General features: G+C 42.8%; 1 protein-coding gene across 1 annotated transcript; it reads left to right on the top strand.

Annotated features, from left to right (window-relative positions):
• Positions 1-4,485: 4,485 nt before the first annotated feature.
• LOX (lysyl oxidase) lies at positions 4,486-11,864 on the top strand (the record flags this gene model as incomplete). Its single annotated transcript, XM_084278224.1, has 6 exons — positions 4,486-5,221; positions 5,705-5,813; positions 7,075-7,212; positions 9,199-9,355; positions 11,519-11,614; positions 11,745-11,864. The coding sequence occupies 6 exons, from the start codon at positions 4,486-4,488 to the stop codon at positions 11,862-11,864; spliced, it is 1,356 nt and encodes a 451-aa protein (XP_084134350.1).
• Between the last annotated feature and the right edge of the window lie 8,356 nt (positions 11,865-20,220).

Below are 20,220 nucleotides of genomic sequence, written 5' to 3'. Positions count from 1 at the left end.
GAAAAAAAAGTCTGGAAATTTACTCTTGCATATTACTTACGGTCAAAGAAAGCTGCCTGATTAAAGACTTCAAAATCAGACCTAGAAATGGAAGCTAAATTTAACTAGGTTAGCTTTTGTGAAAATAAATTCTTACAGTCTGTTCCAAAGCCTACTGATGTTAGAAAACATCTATAACCATGGCCTCTAATTACATTGGTTTGTTGGAAAAAAAAATCTCATTACAGACCTGAATCCGAAAATGCTCAGTGATCTTAGTTCATAGTGAAGTTCACATACTGCAAAGAATATCTTAACATCCTAATTCCAACTATTAAGGGGAATTCATTATAATTAGGAACCTTTTAATCCAGTGCACTGACAAGCAAATTTCTAAATAAAGATACCTGGACCTGATGTAAAATGTGCTTCAGAAAATTCCACAGGGTTCTAGTGAACAGCAAAATTACCTGTTTCTGAAGACCTGAATGCAAAACCCAAAGTTATAAAAGTAATCAAGATCTACAAAACAAGATACATTTAATTAATCTAGTTGCAACTCAGTGTTTGTGTGAACAGAAAAACCAGAGTAAGTCCTTTGTCTACTCAAGTATAACTTGGATGAATAAACTTTTCTCAGATACAGAAAGATGAAACCAACCACTACTCTTCAAGACTTTTCTCACAGCATCTCTTCAATAACCAGCCCTTCAGTCCCAAACAAATTAATACACATTAATACTTAACACGTATTAAGTTTGTCTAGTTTCATGTTAGTACTTTATAGGATTATTTGTATTTCTTATTCACACATGTGACTCCAGCTAAACAATCTCAATTTAACACTCAACAAGAACACAAAATAGCCATCTTTTGACAACAAGGGTTTTTTTAAAAACAGTTAGAAGTAATAAAGAATGTTACTGCTGTAAACTGTCTATAATTTAAAGTAACTTTCACTTGTCTACACTATCACACTTTTTTCCTCCAAACTGTAAACAGCAAGCTCAGAGAACCTTAAAATATCTTTCTTAGGACATGTGCTAAGACATGCCAGATTCAAGTATCTTTGGTACTGTTTGGGGGTCTTTTGTGGAAGAACAGGCTAATCTTTTTCCATTTTTGAGATTCACAACTGCTACTTAATAGTGGTGTACACTAAGAGAGGCCTCCAAATACTACACATGCCACTGAAGACACTTTTCTGCTTCAAGCCTTTGCATGGGGACTGTAACAACCTCTTGGTTAAATTTAAACATAAAATATCTTCTGAGCTCAGGTTTTGAGAAATTCCTGTAATTACTTGCTGATTCCTGCTTCAATTACTGTCATTTTCTGGTAAGGGAAAATGTAATTTCTCGGTTGACATGGACAGTACATATTTCTGTAGGTGGTAGCAATCAAAACCCCCAGTGCACCAAGTACCCAAGCATACCAGTCATTCCAGCCTAAAAACAAAGAGGAAGGTAAATGCTTAAGTAACTAAATCAATTGTAATCTAGTACCAGAACTGGGCTTTGCCAAGAAGCTTAGTACCAGAGTACTCAACAGTTTTTAGGGCGTTTTAAAAGCAAATCACAGTACCTGGCTTGCTTACAAGACCTTTAAGTTATTGCAGAGAATTCTTTGCCTCCAGACCTCTGGTCACAGACACTGGTGGGCTTTTTGATGGTCTAGACAGACCCAAGGTTAAAAGCTAGGTATAATTAGGAAAAGAAAGTAGTCAAATGGACCTAGGCACCTAATGATAAATGAAAGATATGACTCTCTAGGGATGCTGACCGTACTTTTCAGGTTTTATGAAACCTAAATTCACTACCAAATCAAACTTGTGCTATAGGAAAAATGGCAAACAACATGATTGGCTGATAAAAGGTCAGGACTAGCCTCAATTATGCTTTCTCTGGTTTCATGAAAAATAGTTATTTAATCACAAAAAAAAATGGCCGGAATCCCACTGTGTGGAAAAATTTTCTAATATAACCCATTGGGCAACAACCTGCTGTTTGTAACACTAGTAAGATTTAGAGGAAGATTAGAAAGACAGAAACCTCATTCCTTCAGTGTTGTGTTTTCCCTATCTTCAACCTTTCCATTTCACTCAGTCTTAGTCACTGATTGTTCCAGGCAAACCCTTAGATCGAGAATAATATTTTCAAAGCCACAACGAGAAAGATCAGAGGGGATGAACAGAGGGGATGAATAAGCAGTCTGTAAATATGATGACTAAGAGAACCCAAACCCAACCACCTCTGTAGCAGGCTGTCCGGACTAGAACGAACTGGGGTGTCACGCATGACCCACTCATGAAAAGACACCAGTTACTGGTTCTTGTTGGGGACCCGGTCCAGCAAATGCTCCCCACCAGCCTGGTGCTGGCTAGCAGTGATGACAGACACTCACTTTGTTACTGAGGGTGTTCCCAAGTAAGTTCTCTTTGTACTTGTCCTGTACAACTTCTTGCTATTCTCCAGATCAGGAATTTTTGCAGTAAACTGCTCATTTCCCAGTGATTTTAACCCTCTCAGTTGTCTGGGTGACTGCAGAGAAGTGAATGGTGCTGTACATCTCTCTGCAGCACAGGTCTCCCAACATCAGGAGCACAGCAAGCAAGCCTGGCCCGGTGAGCAGCCAGCCTGGGGCACTGGCCACAACCTCTGGCCCACCTCTCCGGGAGGGTAACTGGGTGCTATCCCAGGATGGCACCACTGATTTTCAGGGGCTATAAGCTGCTGATTTTAAGCTAGGTACTACTACTGATTGGACAGCAGTTTCAATCAGCATTCATGGTCCATCACAGCACCATGCAGGACTGCATTTTGCATGATTTTGATTACTGAAAATGATTTGAAGTAATAGGCAATTAAACCACAATACAAAAACAAATGTCTGGATAACTGTGCAAAGAACATCAATATTCAGTGGCAAATATTTGCCTGGCTGGTAGCCTGTGGACTGCTATCCTGACCTAGGGTAGCTGGGAAGTGCCTTGCATCTACCTCCGTAAGGTAAAACCCCACAGCCTGGACTGATTGTCCTTGACGGGAATCGCTTAAGAAGTACCCTCACCACCCAACTTTCGGTGAAGGAGAACTTTTGTGTATTCTCCTCCATTCCTTTGAAAGGATTCATAAGCAAACAGCCCTTGGAAAAATACACCCAAAAGGGGTTTTGGCTGAAATCCACGGACCTTAATTCGCTCGCCTCGCTGGGTGATTTGACTTAACAAAACACAGCGTCGATGAACTCCTTGTAAAAGCAGGAAAGGATAGAAAGGCTTTCGGGCCACAGACGACTACTCTTCTCCAGCACGGTTTTGGGGAGACGCTGCCCGAGGCAGGTTTATTTGTTCTGGTGACGGGGCTAAGCCTCTCCCATGTGAAATTTCACTTTTCAATGAAAACTCACTCCGGGAGGAGCACCGCCAGTATATTTCTCGTGTGACTCATACACAGAAAACCCAAAAGTCAATAGTCAAGAGTTTATTTGATGGAGGTTTTCTTCTAATTAAGAGGTCATTAAGGGGATCCGACTGTTACTCAGCGCTGAGACGAAGGTCCCCAGCAGCTGCTCCAGCCCGGGAGATGTGCCGGCTAGCAGATTTTCCAGAAACATGTTTCCTCGCTCGCTAGCGGCCCCTTCCCCCTCCCCGCCACCCCGTTTCTAGTCTCTCCAGCGCTGATGAGCTAATAGCATTTTTCCTTTGCATACTTTGGCGCTGCCCCACGGCATACTCTGGCAGCCTACGTGTGTCTGAGCGCGCCCGCCCGCCGCAGGCTCGGCTCGGCGCGGCTCGGGGCGCGGGGGGAGCCAGGCAGGGAGGGAGGGAGGGAGGAAGAAGGGACGGAGAGGAGGGAGGGAGGGAGGGACGGATGGAGGGACGATGGGGAGCCCCCGCCGCCGCGCCGGCTCTCGCCGCCTCCCCTCTTTCCCCCCTTCCCCCCCGGCCGCCCCCGCGCAGGGCGGGCGGCGGCGGGCGGGGGGCGGCTGTGGGGGAACTGTCAGGGCCGCACGTTTCCAGCCGCATTACGTGAACAAATGGCGGGGGCGCAGCCAGCCCAGCCAGCGGGGCTTGTGTAACTTTGCGAGCGTGCCAGCAAGTTTAAAGTCCCTGGTCTCTCCTCCTCCTCCTCCTCCTTCCCTTGCTCCAGACACCAGCGCGGGCCGGAGGACGATGAGAGGCTGATTGTTTGCTCCGGCTCCCATTCGCATCCCCTCGCCTATAAATACCGGGGAGAAGAAAAGCTGCTCCCGCCGCCTCCCCCGGGCCCGACCTGCCCGATGGCACCGCCTGCGTGCCGCCGCGTCTGAGACCCCGCTGCCCGCCTAACTCTTCAGAGGAGCAGCCCGCGCCCCCCGGCCGCCCCATACACACCCGCCTCCCCCCCCCCCCCCCCCCCCCAACACACCCCGCCCCATCCCGGCTAGGAAGGCACCCCTCGCTCTCTCCTCGCCCCACGTTTCGCCCGTTTCTCTCCCCCGCCAGCACCCAGGAAAAGGGAGAAGATGCACTTCGCGCCGACGGGGCTCCTGCTCGCCCAGCTCCACGCGTGCATCTACTGGAGCTGCCTGTGGCCAGCCGGCTGCCAGCAGCCGCCGCCGCCGCCGCGCCGCGACCTCCCGCAGCCCCCCGCCGCCTGGAGGCAGCGGATCCAGTGGGAGAACAACGGGCAGGTGTACAGCCTGCTCAGCCTCAGCTCCCAGTACCAGCCCCCTCGGCGCAGGCAGGCGGCGGAGGCGGCGGGCAGCCCCATCCTGCTGCTGCGGAACAACGGCACGCTGCCGCGGGGAGCCGCCGCCCGAGTCGCCGCCACCGCCGCGCAGCCCCAGCCCGCCGCCGGCAGCCGGGGGGGCTCCGGCGCACGGCACTGGTTCCAGGCCGGCTACCAGGCTTCCTCCGGGGCTCGCGCCGCCGCCGGGCAGCGGAGCCAGGGGGCGGCCACCCCCGCGGCCGGCGGGGAGGCCAGGGGTGCTTCCTCGGGGGCGTCGCGACCCAGCGCCCCCACCAGCCCCGCCGGCGGCACCGGGACCGACGGCGACCGAAGCAGCGCCGGGGCCGGCAGCCTGCCTCCCCTCAGCAGCTTCAGACCCGGGCGGGAAGATGTCATGGTAGGAGACGACCCCTACAACCCCTACAAGTACACGGACGATAACCCCTATTACAACTACTACGACACCTACGAGAGGCCCCGCCAGGGCAGCAGGTACAGACCCGGCTATGGGACCGGCTACTTCCAGTACGGTAAGAGCCCTCCTTTCCTTGCCTTTCCCGTCCTGTCTCTCCTCTCCCGCCGGCACCGGCCCCGACGCGCCGCTCGCCCCCTCGCACGCCGGTGCCAGCGCGGCGCGTCCCGGCGGGACGCGGTGCGGGGGGTCGGCGGGGCTGCCTGCCCCTCGCTCGGGGCAGAGCCTGGCCGGGCAGGCGTTCGCACGGGTCGCGTCCCGTGGGAAGCCCAGTGGGCGGCAGCCCTCGGGGCTGGGGAAGGGAGCAGGCTGCGAGGGGCACGGCGGGACGCCCGCCGCGGGGGTCGGGGCGTCGTGCTTGCCTTGCGGTTTTTGAGACAAACCGGAGGGCCTCAAAGGAAGCAAAAGGGAGAGGCAGATTGATGGAGGGCAGGGGTCCGTAGCAAAATGAGGGCTCCTAACGATTGGGATGGAAGCCAAGTATTTGCAGACGTGTCCTGGGTTGATCTTGCTGTTATGTGGTTGGTTTGATGAACTGCAGGTCTCCCTGACTTAGTCCCGGATCCCTATTACATCCAGGCGTCCACATACGTCCAAAGGATGTCCATGTATAACTTGAGATGTGCTGCTGAGGAGAACTGCCTGGCAAGGTAGGCATCGCCCTGGCTTTTGGCTGTTCACTGTGGGTTCTTGTGCTCCTGCACCCACCACAGAGCACCTGAGGACACGGAGAGGAGCAGAGAAAAGTGGGGCTGGGGGGATCTGAGGAAACAGCCCAGTCTGTAACCTTCTAAGCCTGTGGCAGATGGCAAGGTGTGCACGTGAGAAAACAATACCACCGTATTAGAAAGACAAACTACAGATGCTTTGAAGAAAGTACATCTTGTGAAAAGTTTCACTGCATGTTTCTGTTACCAGGCTCATTCAAGCATACCTGAATTTCTGCAAAAAGGAGGCACCAAAAACCCCACTTGAATCTGGTGATTGTCATCTCCCTCCTCTAACCCCAACTGGCTTATTCCATTTAAAAAGCCACCCTATTCTTAACCAGTACAAGTTACTATTGAAATTATAACACGCTAATTGATTCTGGGCCTGTGCCTTATAATGTCTCTTAAGACTAAAATCTCCCAAAAAAGTGTTTCAGAGCCTTTTACTGGGTTGAAATAACAGCTTTGCTATGAAGTTAGGACCCGTCCAGTTGGCAAAGAGGGATTTTTCCTGTTTTATTTGGAAAGAAATCAACATGTCTGTTTTTAACCATTTTAACCATTTGATACCTTATCATGCAAAACAGATTTATTTATTCACCAGCATCATTAATTGATGTCAGACTGTTTCCAGGATCATGCTCTTAGTTCACTTGCTGAAAATAGAAAGCATGGCATAAGCAGCAGTATTTATAATGCTAACTTTACAGTGAAGGCTAATTGAAATGTTCTTGCTGGGTATCGATTTATTAAAATATTCCAGCATTTAAAAGACTGTAGATAATAGCTGCATGAAATAGGAAAGTATGCTTGAGACATGTATTTGTTAATTTACTTTACAACAGAAGCAAACAGGCGATCTTACATACACAGGGAATTATTTTGGTTAGAGCGACTACTGTGGTTTTGGTACCAGAGTGATTTTACAGCTCAGTGGTGATCTGCTTCGGAGACGGAGGCAGAGACTCAGAGGTCAGGTTCTTGTTTATAATATTAGAAGCAGATCAGTGTCTCACTTAGGTCTTGGTCTAGCAGCGGGGACTCCTGAGCACACCATGTGGAAGTCTTGTGCGCCTCCAATGCAAAGGGGTCTGAGAAGATCTGTGTGTCCAGTTGCTTCTGAGACAACATAAAGGTTTTTTTTTTTAATTTTTTAAGTGTTTATTGCGTATGCTTATGGCTGTTTTTTGCATTATTACAGTTCAGCTTATCGAGCAGATGTCAGAGACTATGACAATCGAGTGCTCCTGAGATTCCCCCAGAGAGTGAAAAATCAAGGCACGTCAGACTTTCTCCCCAGCAGACCCCGTTATTCATGGGAGTGGCACAGCTGTCACCAGTGAGTGAAGTCCTCAGTATGGAACCTTCTACCTGCCTCACTAGCAAACTGCCACTTACACAGTGACGTTTTCTAAAACCGCAGTAAAGCGTGGGGAAGCCGTGGGGAAACTGCCTTTCACTGTCTGATCAGTTTTCTGGCATTGGTAATTGCTCTTTACATAGACACATGAAACCAAAATGGCTGCGAAGCTTATCTAGAAGTATAAAACTCCTGCAAGTATAAATTCATTATAGATTCAAATCTCAAATCGGTTTTGACAGTTGCACCTTCTCCCTGTAAGTGTAGCTTACACAGGTTATTCTCCAGTTACTTTTAAGTGGAACCAGCAACTAAACGTTCCGATCATGCTGAAGTAACTGGGGAAACCCTAAAACGTACGTTTGCTGGCAAGTTCCCTACGATCCATTGCTGTAAACATTGACCTGTACTTCTTGTCCTGAATTTCAAGGGCAAGACAAGGGATGGTCTAGTTAATATGGAAAAGAGAAGATACTGGGTTGGCCGATCCCATTATCAATATCCTTACCATATCATGGTACCTTCACATAGCAGTATTGCTCTAGAAAGAGCAAAATTACTGGAGAACTGTCAAGGCGAGTGTAGTAGAACATTTTCAACATGTTTTGGGCGCAGGTAACACTGCAAACTTACATCTTTTCAGAAAATTTATGTCCAGTATTTTGCAGGTTTATTCCAATTTTCACTACTTCACAGCAGGACCAATTGTAAAATACCAGAAAGCCTGCCTTACTTCCACCTCACTACTCGTACATCAGAGATAACTCAATGCTATTCTGTTAAAAATACTGTGTGTAACGGGGGCTTGATCTAAAGGCCCCTGGAGCCAATGGAGTATTTCTCTCTAGCTCCAGAGGCTTTAAGCTTGGAATGAAAAATCAGTATCTTTAGGGAAAAAAAACCCTAAAAAAGAACTGATATTACTTGTCTATAAATCTATTAAGGATCAAAGAGCTAGAAGTAATTAAAAGCAAATTTAAAAAGTCTCCAATAAATGCTTTAGCTAACCCCCAACCCTGGAAAAAAAATGTCACCACCAAAAAAACCCCAACACTGAACCCTGGAGCTTACATAGCTGATAAATGGATGACATGGATAGAGAGCAACTGGAATCTTCCATTTGTAGAGCAGCAGCTTCTTACTCTGCCACGACAGCCCAGCTATGGCTATCCAGATGCAAAGTGTCTCAGATGTTGATTCAGTTCGTGGACAGAAAACTGCCTACAAAAAAAATGCATTTCTCGTGATCGTTTCCATGACAGTGAAAGAAGCTCATTTGGAAACGAAGTACAACTGGCAATTAGTTTGGCTAGCCATCAGACTTAGTCATCATCTTCTGTGGACTGGCTTTAGCGTTCCTGACATGCGTGCTTGAGGGGCTTGCTGCGCTCCTCTGCATTTTCCCAGGACATCTGAGTCCTCTGCATCAGATGGGCTCTACGCTGCTGGGGCACAGGAGCTGATGGCTTTATGCAGACTTTGCTTTCCCTGGTGTTACGAACACGTTACCTCCACTGAGGACCACGGAAATGTGAAAGTAATTTGTTGGATTTTTGCTAGCAAGTAGCAAACTTCCCTGGAATTTATAGCATGCACAGTAAGCATTCCTAGCCAAACTCTGGGTAAAGGCAGTGATGGGAGGTACAATTCAAATATGAACTACTTAATATTTGCTATTGTTACTGAAAAAGAGCCAAACCCAGGAAGTTTTGGAAAAAGAGTGATGCTATAGAGTCTTTCCCTTAAAAAATTAAAATCTATTATTTATTTATAGAAGATAGCATTTTTATAGTATTTGAAAATTAACAGAATGAAAATAAAAATAATGTCCATCAATAGGAATGTATTCTAACACACGAGTTCTGGGTAACAAATAAAACTTGGCCAGATGTATCAGAACGTAGATCAAACAGGAATATGTTAAAATGTTACTTTATCTTTAATAAAGTACCTGTGGTTCAACAGGCACTATCACAGCATGGACGAATTCAGCCACTATGACTTGCTGGATGCAAGCTCCCACAGAAAAGTTGCTGAAGGACACAAGGCGAGCTTCTGCCTTGAAGATACCTCCTGCGACTATGGGTATTACAGACGGTATGCTTGCACGGCCCACACGCAGGTAAGAGCTGCTTGGGGGACAATCAAGTGGTTTTCCCCCCTTCTGATTTATCTTTGGGTATTTTTTTCTACCAATCATCTGATGCTTTAAATTCTCTGACAGCTCTCACATTGTCTATGATAGAGGCCAGGATAGCAACTTGGAGGCTATAATTTACTTACAATTTTTAATTTGCCCGGGTGCTGCTAAATGTGGGCATCTAATTAAATGCAGGGACATTCATAAGCCTTTCACCACTGGTAGCTGAACTATATGAAAACAGAACACAAGTTCTTGTGTTTATAGGACTGATTAAGTGAGCCAAAGGGAACTCAAGGCAGAGTCAGTAAAGAAATGGATTCCAGTATTCACCCCCACAACCTGCTCAGTGTGGGTCAAACTGCCCTGTCTGGTCCCAGAAAATAAAATAGCTTGTATTTTCTCCCTTGCAGAGCCTGAGGCTGCAAGGTGCTGAATATATTAATATATACATCTATATTAGTATCTATAGCTAATGGCTTTACTATAATGGAATGTACTGTTATGATACTGTACAAATCCACGACAGACTCCTACTTTGAATACTGCATGGAGTTCTGGCCACCACTTCTCAAAAGTGCTACAGAAAAGCTTAAAACCACCAAACCAACCACCCCCAGGAGAACAAGGATGACCAGCAGTGCAGCATGGCTACCACATTAAGAGAATTCATCGCCTATTCCATTTGGAAAACCAGAAATAATACCAGATCTTGAGTGTTAAACTTCTTGGTGCTAGGATGTTGCAGAGACCAGAATTATCTACGTGGGTTCATAAAAATTTAGACACAGTAATGGAGGCAATTAAACATAAAATTCTGGTGGTCCCCGATGTCTTAAATAGAGTTAAAAGCCCAGAGAAGGATTTTGCCTCGGTAAAGGACATTACACATCCCGTTTCCTATATTCTTTTCTCCTTAAACGTCTGCTCCTGACCACTGTCAGAAACATGACACTGAGCTTGATGGATCTGTGGTTTAACTCAATGTGGTCATACGTACATCCCTTAGTCTGCATTTTTTATCTATGAGGTAGTTATTTTATCGCAGAGAAATGACAGCTATGCTTCACTGGCTGACGTGTCCACATTTGAATTTTAAATATAATGAATGATTTGCAATACATAAAGGCTTTGATGTTTTATAAATATCTTTTCTCCTTCTGTAGACTATGACATCTAACTAAGCAACATATTTTACAGCTGAGTATTTGTGTCACTAGGATCACGGCTGTGTCAGCCTTTCCACTGGAAGCCCGTATTTCAGGGGTTTATAATTGGACTGTAAAATGTTCCTCCAGCCTCAGACTTGGCACATACATGCAAGAGTCTGAGCTGATCACCAGCTGGGTCAGGAGGGAATTCCTGCAGGATTTTGTGCACTCTGTGTCTCACCAGAACAGATCAGCTTGCCTAGAGCAATCTCTGTTGGCCATGGTTGAAGACATCAGGTTTGAACCACTCACACATGGAGAGTCTCACTAAAGTTCCTAACAGCAAAGAAGTTTTCAAAAAAAGATTAATCTGGAAGAAAGGCTGTATTTTCAGTTCCTTCAGATTCTTGTGTCACTATTTGCCTGAAGAGATGCCATTTTCATGCAAAGCTCAACATGACGATGGCCCTTGACTCTTACTGTTCAAAGAAGGCACTTTGGCAGAGTACATCGATAGGAAAAAGTTGCATCACTCCTAAGGGTAGAGGCAGGTACCAACATGGTGATCAAGTTTGTACTCAAGAACCTCAGAAGCTATTTACTTGAGATTAACAGATATTTAGGTCCTGTCTTTGGTCAGTTTTGTTTTATTCTCATGTTTTATAAAGAACAGTGAGTAACAGCATCAACAATACTTAGATAAATTGAGTACTATAACAAATGGCAATAAAATGCAGATAAAGTACAGGTATCCCAGACTCTGAATAGCATAGGTGTTTCTTATACTGTGGTAGTACAGTGCTTTCTATAAAAGTGATGTGTTAAGAGTTCTAGGTCAGGTGTTCAAATAAATGCCAAGAAAAAATAAGCTTCATTTCCTGAGGCAATTTCCATAGTGAAATGTGATGATTAAGTGAAATTCTGTCTGAGTGTCCCTAATGTCTAGAATGGCACTATTTCTAATGATTTTGTGACATCCATCTTAATTTTTAAGGGACTGAGCCCCGGCTGCTATGACACTTACAATGCTGATATAGATTGCCAGTGGATTGATATTACAGACGTAAAACCTGGCAATTACATTCTGAAGGTAAGGCTACTGGGAGTGGGGAGGTGGGATTTTCCCTTTTTTAAATAAGCAGATCATATGCATTATGTCCTTTTTAATGTTATCTTACTCAAACCTGGCAGTAGACAACACTCTGCTTTCTCCCCTTAAGGTGAGTGTAAACCCCAGCTATTTGGTGCCTGAATCTGATTACTCCAACAATATAGTACGCTGCGATATACGCTATACAGGACACCATGCATACGCCTCTGGCTGTACAATTTCACCGTAAGTACCTTCCTTTGTCTTTGCAGCTGTTTATATTCAATAGTATTAAAGTTGACAAGCAGACCTGTAAAGCTCAGAGCTTTACTTTATACAGAAGAAGTAACTCCCACCGTTCTTTCTAGTGCTTCAGTATGTTGTTTCTTGGGCTTCAGGATCTAGAGTGTTAATTCAGAATTCAGACGGTACCTTTCAGAAGCCTTTTTTTTGGCAGGAATGATGGGAGAAGTTGCTTTACTGTTGATAACTGCATAACTTCCAAATCCTGACCTCTAGTAATCTATTTCCATAAGGCTAGCTCTGACTTCTAAAAATTATGGAGGCTTGAAAAACAATGATAAGTGAGAATTTCGCTCCTGCAGTCATGCCACCATGATACATAACACTTTCAAAATTGCTGCTACTGTCTGGGCTGCCAGATATCTACCTCTGGCTCATGTTTGTTGTATTTGCACCAAATCCTTTCTGTGCTCAATCAGTGCTCATTTGTAGCATCCACACAGAACTGCTGAGCAGTCACAGAGCTCTTAAAACATTCTGCAAGATCCCACACATGTATGTTACTTTGCTGCTGCTGCTGCTGCCACAGCAGGCATCCTCCCTGAAACCGTTCTTCCAGACGCCCCATTTAGTTTGGTTCTTTAAAAGTTTGAACAATGTCTCAATTAGGCCCCTTTTTTTTTGCCTCCAAAAAGGCAAATTCATTTAATTAATGTTCTGATGGTAGATCTGCTGATTGCTTTTTATCTGTAAAACATACAGACTGCCTAAGGAGTGAGCATTAACATTGTATAGAGGTTCATACGAGAGAAATTCTGGACCAGTAAATGAAAGATAAATGACCAGTACAGCCTGCTTTAACAGCATCAGTGAAACAAACATACTGAATTAATGTGACTATTGCTTAATTAGCAATTAAAGTATTAATTCCCTACTATGTATTAGGGTGCCAGTAGTAGGCTAAAGTGAGAAAATTTCTTTCATGCCTGTTTGGAGATCCATATTTACAATCACGTATTTACTTTGGTCATAAACTCGACAAGTGAAACGACTTCAGCAAAATCCTCTATTTGTTCTCACTGTGTGGTGGTCAGACTTGCAGGAAAGGGAGGGAAAAGGGACAGCAGGGATCCTGCGGGTCACCAGCGACTGGTGTTGGCAGAGCCGAGGCAGGAGCCTCTGAAGCCGTTGGCTGTAGCGGGGTTGGCTGACTGGTACTTGCAGGAACGCTGTAGCTGCTCACGTTCACATGGAAGGGAAATTTAGGCTTCAGGTCTTTTAACTTTTCTTTTGTCCCCCCATCTCACCTCTCCAAATGTCATCAAGCATCTCTGTAAGTTCCATGCCGGCGAGGAAACACGTTTTCTGCCCTAGTTGGCTGACCTGTGCCTTCAAGCTGACACAGCCACATTTAGCAGAGACATAACTCAGTTTTCTTTTATTTTGGCAGATACTGAGGAAGAGGCAAGAAAATGGATGAGACGGTGCTAAACGTTTTGAACTGAAGTATCATTATATAAACTTCAATAGGATGTAAACACTATAGAAACAAACTACAGAACATACACACATACACCCACACACCTTATGTGATTCTGAAGCACGTCACCTGCTTCTCAAACGAATCTGTAACTGGATTTTAAGCATTTAAATTGGCATTATTTTTATTACTATTGAAATGTGTGGAACTGGTGATTCATGCACGGATATTTTAAATTTTGAAATTCTAACTCATTCATAGACACACGAACATTTCTTACCTCCAGAAAATTTGGAGTTTAGGCAATTATAATAGACTTCAGTGGGAATATTACTGGTGAATGAGTTGAACATATTTTAAAAGGTAGCAAAAATTTATGTAAAATGAATTAAATAAAATGCAATAGAAAGTACTAATGTCAGCTATCTCAGAAAATGTCAGAATGAAAAACAGCTTAAGAGTAATGCTACAGTGCCATTAAAATAAAACTCGCTAGGACACGTTGATATGAATGAGAAAAGTATGCTCAGTTTTCAAGGAATATTAACATATAGCAGAGAAATACACACATATATATATATATATATCAGTTATACCCCTACAAGAAAAGTTATGTTTACATTTTTAATACATTATAAGTTCTTCCATTTTCTTAAGTAGAAAAACAGATGGGGTTTTGAAAGAAACCTTTCATCTGTGGAAATCAATTAAAGAACTTATCCACCTTTCTATGTTCAAGAGATTGTTCAAGGTGGGGCTTTTAAAAGACTTCTGCAAACCTAATGTGGATAAAAATAAATACCTGTCAAGGGCTCTTGGAGATGATGAAGAGTCCCTGATGTAATAGTCATCTGTGAAAAACATCCAGCTCGAACAGGTTAACCATCAAAATAATGCAGGCAATTAACTCAGGTGGCACCACAAACAGAAGTAGGTCAGAATCTCTAACCAGTATTATTGTGAAAAAGCCTACTATCTACTTCCCCCTTATGTACTGTATTTGACTTTTAAAATGTATATCTCAGTATGCAAACAAGTTGAAAATATACTATATATAGAAGGAGAATGAAAATCATCGTATTTAACATCCTATTTTAGGCTGTTCAGGAACCAAATACAACATTGTTAAGAGGAGAAACTTCCAGCCCAATCTAAAAGTTTTTGCTGAACTGCTTAACTGGTGCTGGGTACACCACTCCTTCCTCCCATCCCCAAATTATTTTGCTTTTGCAGTGCACTCTGCTGTAAGCTACAGTAGCTGTGATTTTATTTTTAAACTGTGAAATAACATATCACAAGGGGATCTGGCTTTGGTTTTTTTGTTCAGAGCATTTCTGATCATGTAAAATGAAGGATTTATTTTTGAAACAAAGGGACTTAGAAATATTGATTGGTATTGGTTAAGTATTCAGCAGTTCAAAACTTAATTAAATGATGAAATCTCGATGCATTTAAAAATGAAAAATACATGTGCTATTCAGTATAAAAAAAAAAGAAATCTGAGGAGTATAGAGAGGTTTTACTACCGCTATTGAGAATACTTCAGGTGGTACTTGGAAGTATTGTATGCAGCACAACCCTATGGATTTAATTTGGAAGTTTTATGAATTGTAATATCCTTTGAGGATCAATTTGTTCTTTAGTACATATATTTAAGTGTATTTCACAAGTATTTCCACCTTAATCATAACATTGCAAGTACTTAAAAAGAATCTAGGAACCAGTGACCCAGTGATTACCACCCAAGACTGGGAGTGGGTGCAGAACGAGTACCGTTCGTACCTACAGGTCCCACTTTGTTTGCTGAGAGATCCATTTTAGCCATCGGTCACCAGTATGGGCAACGAACAGAAGCAAAATTTGGAAACCTGATTTATTAGAAAGCCATTTATTACATATGTCTGCAAAAATGAGGGTCTGTTTAAAGTCCAGGCTTCTGAAACCTCAGCCCGAAGAGTTTTTAGGATTAAAAGGTGTTAAGGGATGCAAGTGCATTCACCTTTCTATAGACTTGGGTCAAAACTGGGGTGAAAGTCCTGACAGCAGCTTGGGCTATGGACACAAAAGCTACTGTAACGGAAGCTAGGCTGTGGGCACGGGCTGCTTCCTGGTAAGAAGTTGTGCTCGTACCTCATTGTGCCTGATGCTGAATGTGGGATAAGAGAGCACTAACTGGACACGGAGCAGCCACAGAAACCGAGTTTATCCCTCGGCTTACGAGGCAGTCACCTAACCTGCTCACACGTCTATACCCAAACTACTCGCAGAACTCCACTGAAGTCAGCAAGGAGCCAGAGGACCTTGAGCATCTGTGTAGGTGGAGCAAGTTGTAATACTGGACTTGGTCCTTTCAGTGGGAATGGCCTGGTTCAGAAAGGTGTTGAACGCCATAACTTTGAATATTGGGGATATTGTAGCTACACAAATGTGGCTTTTTTTTTTCCGTAGCAAAATATTATATTTGTTTTGAAATGTGTGTTAAGCGACATGACAGTGTTGTACAATAGCACAAAAATTGCCGAAGATGACATGAACAGTCTATTTAGAAAAACGAGGGATTTTAGGATTAAAAAAAATGAAGGAATGTGACTTTAACTTCCCCTGTTTAACTATAGTAAATCACAACGCACTAGAGGTAGAACAGTTCATTATATAGCATGTGTATAAGTAGTCCTAAATAGGGGAGTGCCCGCCAGTATTTTCAGTATCTTGGCTCTGCAGTTTTGACCCAGACACCTTAACTTACTTTTTTTTTTTTCATACTGGAATATATTTATGGGATTACGTGCATTTTTGCTGAAAAACATAGAAACTGTTTTGATAAAAACTTCTTTTATACAGCAAATTGTATTGTAGAATCCTTTTTAAAAAGACATTGGGCTTATTCCCATCATCTTTGAAAGACATCTTTCCATTGGTCTCAGTGGGAGCAAAATCAGATTTAAATTTTGTGAGAATTCTAGTACGAGTTTGCTGTCTCGCAGTCCCAAATACTCTTTGAAAAGCCAAATCATAAAAATGCAGAAAAAAATGTGTGTGAAGCAATTACCTCCCACATTTCAGATCTTTAGATAAAAATTGCACATAAGGAACATGTTGTATGCCAGGCTTATTACAGGAGGGGTTCGTTATATATTTTTTTTAATCCTGAAATACATTTGATATTTGCATATTTCTAGGTAAAAGTGTAACAAAAATGACAGATTGGTCACCAATGGAACCAACATATTGTGTAGAAGAGATGTTTTTGTGTTAGTAAGAGTCTTTACTCGTTTTCTCTCTGCTCCAGAGTTTACTATGCAGTGTGGAATGAGTGCAAACACCAGGTGTACCTTCCTGCAGTCAGTCCGCGCGCTGTTTGCAGCCCGCTCAGTCAGGACCAGCAGGGCGAATCTCACACACGAGACACTGAAAGGTGGTTTATCCTGTGTCTCACACGTATGCCGTACGGCATCTTCATTTCTCTCCAAATCCTAAAAGGTGCTTAAAGATTTTAACTTGAATTAAAACCAAAGAGTATGTTCTTGGGAGGTTTTTATTATGCAACTAAATGCTACAGATACAGTGAAATGCCACTTGTTTTTGCAACTTTTTGAAGGTTTTTCATTATTTCCTTCACTTTTCTTCCAAGAGTCTTAGTTTCAATAACTTTGCATCTTTATCTGAAGAGCTCTTATTTATAATATTCAGGCACTAGCTTTGTATTCTTCATTGCACTTTCATATTGTGTTACATGCCCGTATTATGGTTGCAAATTTATGTGAAAATGACTTGAATAAAATGTTTCAAGCGTTCTACTTGTTGAAGTATTATACTTAACACACAGGCCAGATGCATCTCTCAGTGAGAAAGCTTCAATTGAAGTTGGATCTGTAGGAGCATGAGGAGGATTCTGTCATGCTGACGTGGTCTCAGACAAAAAATCACAACTAGTTAGAAGCAAGGCAGAAAAAAATTGCAAGGCATGATAATTTACCTCTTACATTACACAAAGGCTTAACATCTGAAGGCGTAACAGGACGAGGAATGCAAGGTTTCCTTACCATACTGGCTGTCTCTGAAGGAGCAGGAACTTGGAAACCACTTCCAGAATTTCTGTTCCAAAACCTCTACCTTCACAGAAAGTGAACTCCAGCAGTCCACGGCAGAAAGTCTACATACTCTAGAAAACTGACACATTTTACACATTCCAAAGACTTTTTAGCCTATGTTATTTACATTCTCTGAGTACAAACCAACGTCCTGCTGCCTCTTCAGTCTGTACTCTAAAATGACCAAATAGGCTGAATTGTGAATCATTTAGTGTCCCTTCATTGAGGGATTAATACAGAAGAGCGCGGTTAAAAGCTCTGGAATGTTCACTCCAGTAAGAGGCTGTCAAACACTTACGTATCACCAAATGGCACTCCTGGCTTTGAGTAACTGGAGACAAAACGGATGTAATATCTTTTGAAATTTATAAAATAAATGTAGAATTATTTCAGATGTAAACAATGTTGTGATGATGTTTCTATAATTTATTTTTAAAAATACTGCTATACAACTGCATATTAGAGCTAAGAGCTTCAAACAGAATTCCTGCAAGTGTCTGTCCCTAGAGCACAGAACTGGGTGTGGATCAGAATCCATGCAAATACAAATACGCAGTTAAAAATGCATATAATTATTGCACAAAGTATATTCCAACACTGAAAACATCTGGTTTCCAAGTATCTTCTACCTACTATTCTACTATCTCATTTTTACGAGATTACCTGTCGAGTACTGTCCAGTCTAAAATTAGAAAGCAACCCAACACTGAGAAAGTACCACTGTAACTGAATTTTCATTCAAGCCCTACTTTTGATCTAAGTCATCTGGAGAAGCTGATGAAATATTAATGACTGAAAACCTTCAAACTGGTGCTATGAATACTATACCTTTCTAAAAAAAAAAAAAATAAAATTAGTATCACATTTAAACCAACATTGACTCCCTTAGAAGATACTGAAAAACCTGCAACTGTCTTGCCAATAGGTCTGAATTGAAAAAATTGTGCACCTGAAGCACTCTAGGACCCGACAGTACCGTTCCCTGACCGACAACGTTTCTTCCATGCTATCATACACTGACTGGGAAGCAGTTCTGAAGGTTTTTACAAAATCTAGTCACAGCAGAATGAAGTAACTTCCCGTATCACTATAAACATACATGGGTAGTACTCTTTGAGAGGTCTCTGTCCAAACAGTGTTACAGATACAAGTTAAGTTAAAATCATGTGTATACTGAAAATGTTTTGTTGTTACAATGAGGAGAAAATGTTCTGAACGTTATCAACCACCTCCAGGCAAGTTCATTGGGTTTATCAGTTCAGAAAAAACTGCCCATTTGCACCTAAAAAATATTATCACGTCTCCATCATCACTACTCCTTTGAATAGTCCATTAAGGCTGTGATCCAGGGGAGTCACTACGCACCAGCTAAAAGTAGTAGTAAGCCATTAAATATGAAGCAATGCCAGTAATCTAATCTCTCTTCTCTCATTCATGCTCAGTGCATGTTATCTTTTTTTTTTTTAAAGAGCGAGCTCAGAATTGTTTTTGAAGACGAAAAAAAAGTTTTGATAAGTCCAACTTCCTTCAGGAAGAATTCTGTGGCCACAAATTACAGCTGTAAGAACTGAGTAAGAAACTTGCTCAAATGCCAAGATAAACCAATGCTCCTAGATCTCTAAGCACACGCAAAAAAGCACTTTAAGAACATAAGCTTTTTTTTTTTTTTCCCCTCAAACTATTTGTAATCTTTAACTTTTTGGTTGTTAATGCGAATCAACTATTAAACAGGGTGGTCATCTGCTAAAAGGAAGATAAGCTGTCCATGTATGACATCTACCAAAAGAAATTTTTCTTGTGTTTTATTGGAACCAAATCACATACCAAACATTTGTTTGGCAAAGCATTTGGCTAGGATTTATTTAGGCTAGGATTTACTTACTTATTTAAAGCATTACGGATTAGCATTTGCATCTGGAAAAATTGCAAAGTTTGTATATAGCAGGTAAACATGGATTTTTTTCTACACAATATGATCATTCCCCACACAACCACTGTAAACGTTTCCATGTTTTATTTTGATGCTGCTGGCCTTAAATGTTGTTGTATATGGTACAGTAAAAATAACAAAAAAACCCTCCCAAAAAACCCAACAGCCCACAAAAAACCCACTGGGAAATTTCAGGTTATTTGAATTTCTAATGCCTCTGAGAGGTTATGCCATTCAGGAGGGTAATATGACATATACTGACATTTGTTCAGGAGGCAGGAAAGAGAGCCTAGCTGAGTGGGGCAAAGACATGCTTAGGTATGTAACACAAAATGGACCAAACAGAACATTTAGCCTTCAAGAATTTCACAGAGGATGGGAGAATGGACAGAAATTGCTGGGCTATAAATACTAAGATGCGAAGTCTGCAGGAGAGGTGGCCATGCCAGCAACAGAGTAACAGCATGTTGAAAAGCCCTAAACTTCTTCCTGCCATTAGTTATCCCAAGTGGAGTATGCTGAGCTATTACAATGACTGTGTGTTTTAGATGCATCCGGTAACTCCCCCTTGGAGCCGCTGAGAGTTAGGGAGTCATTGCTTTATTCAGTCTTAAGTAGTAGATGAGGTGGGAAGAGACCTCTGGATATCATTTAGTTCAAACCCATTTCCCAGGACTGTGTTCAGTCAGATTCTGATTATCTGCAAGGATGGAGACACCACATCTCACCACCTCCCTGTGCCAGTACTCCATCACTCTCACAGTGAAAAATGTTTTTCTTGTTTAAGCAGAGTTTCTTATCTCTGTGCCCATTGCCTCTTGTCCTGCCACTCCACAGCCCTGAGTCTCTCTTGGTCTCCTTC

Source organism: Gallinula chloropus (assembly GCF_964237585.1).
Source record: "Gallinula chloropus genome assembly, chromosome: Z".
Taxonomy (NCBI): Eukaryota; Metazoa; Chordata; class Aves; order Gruiformes; family Rallidae; genus Gallinula; species Gallinula chloropus.
This window is presented reverse-complemented; position numbering and strand designations above follow the sequence as displayed.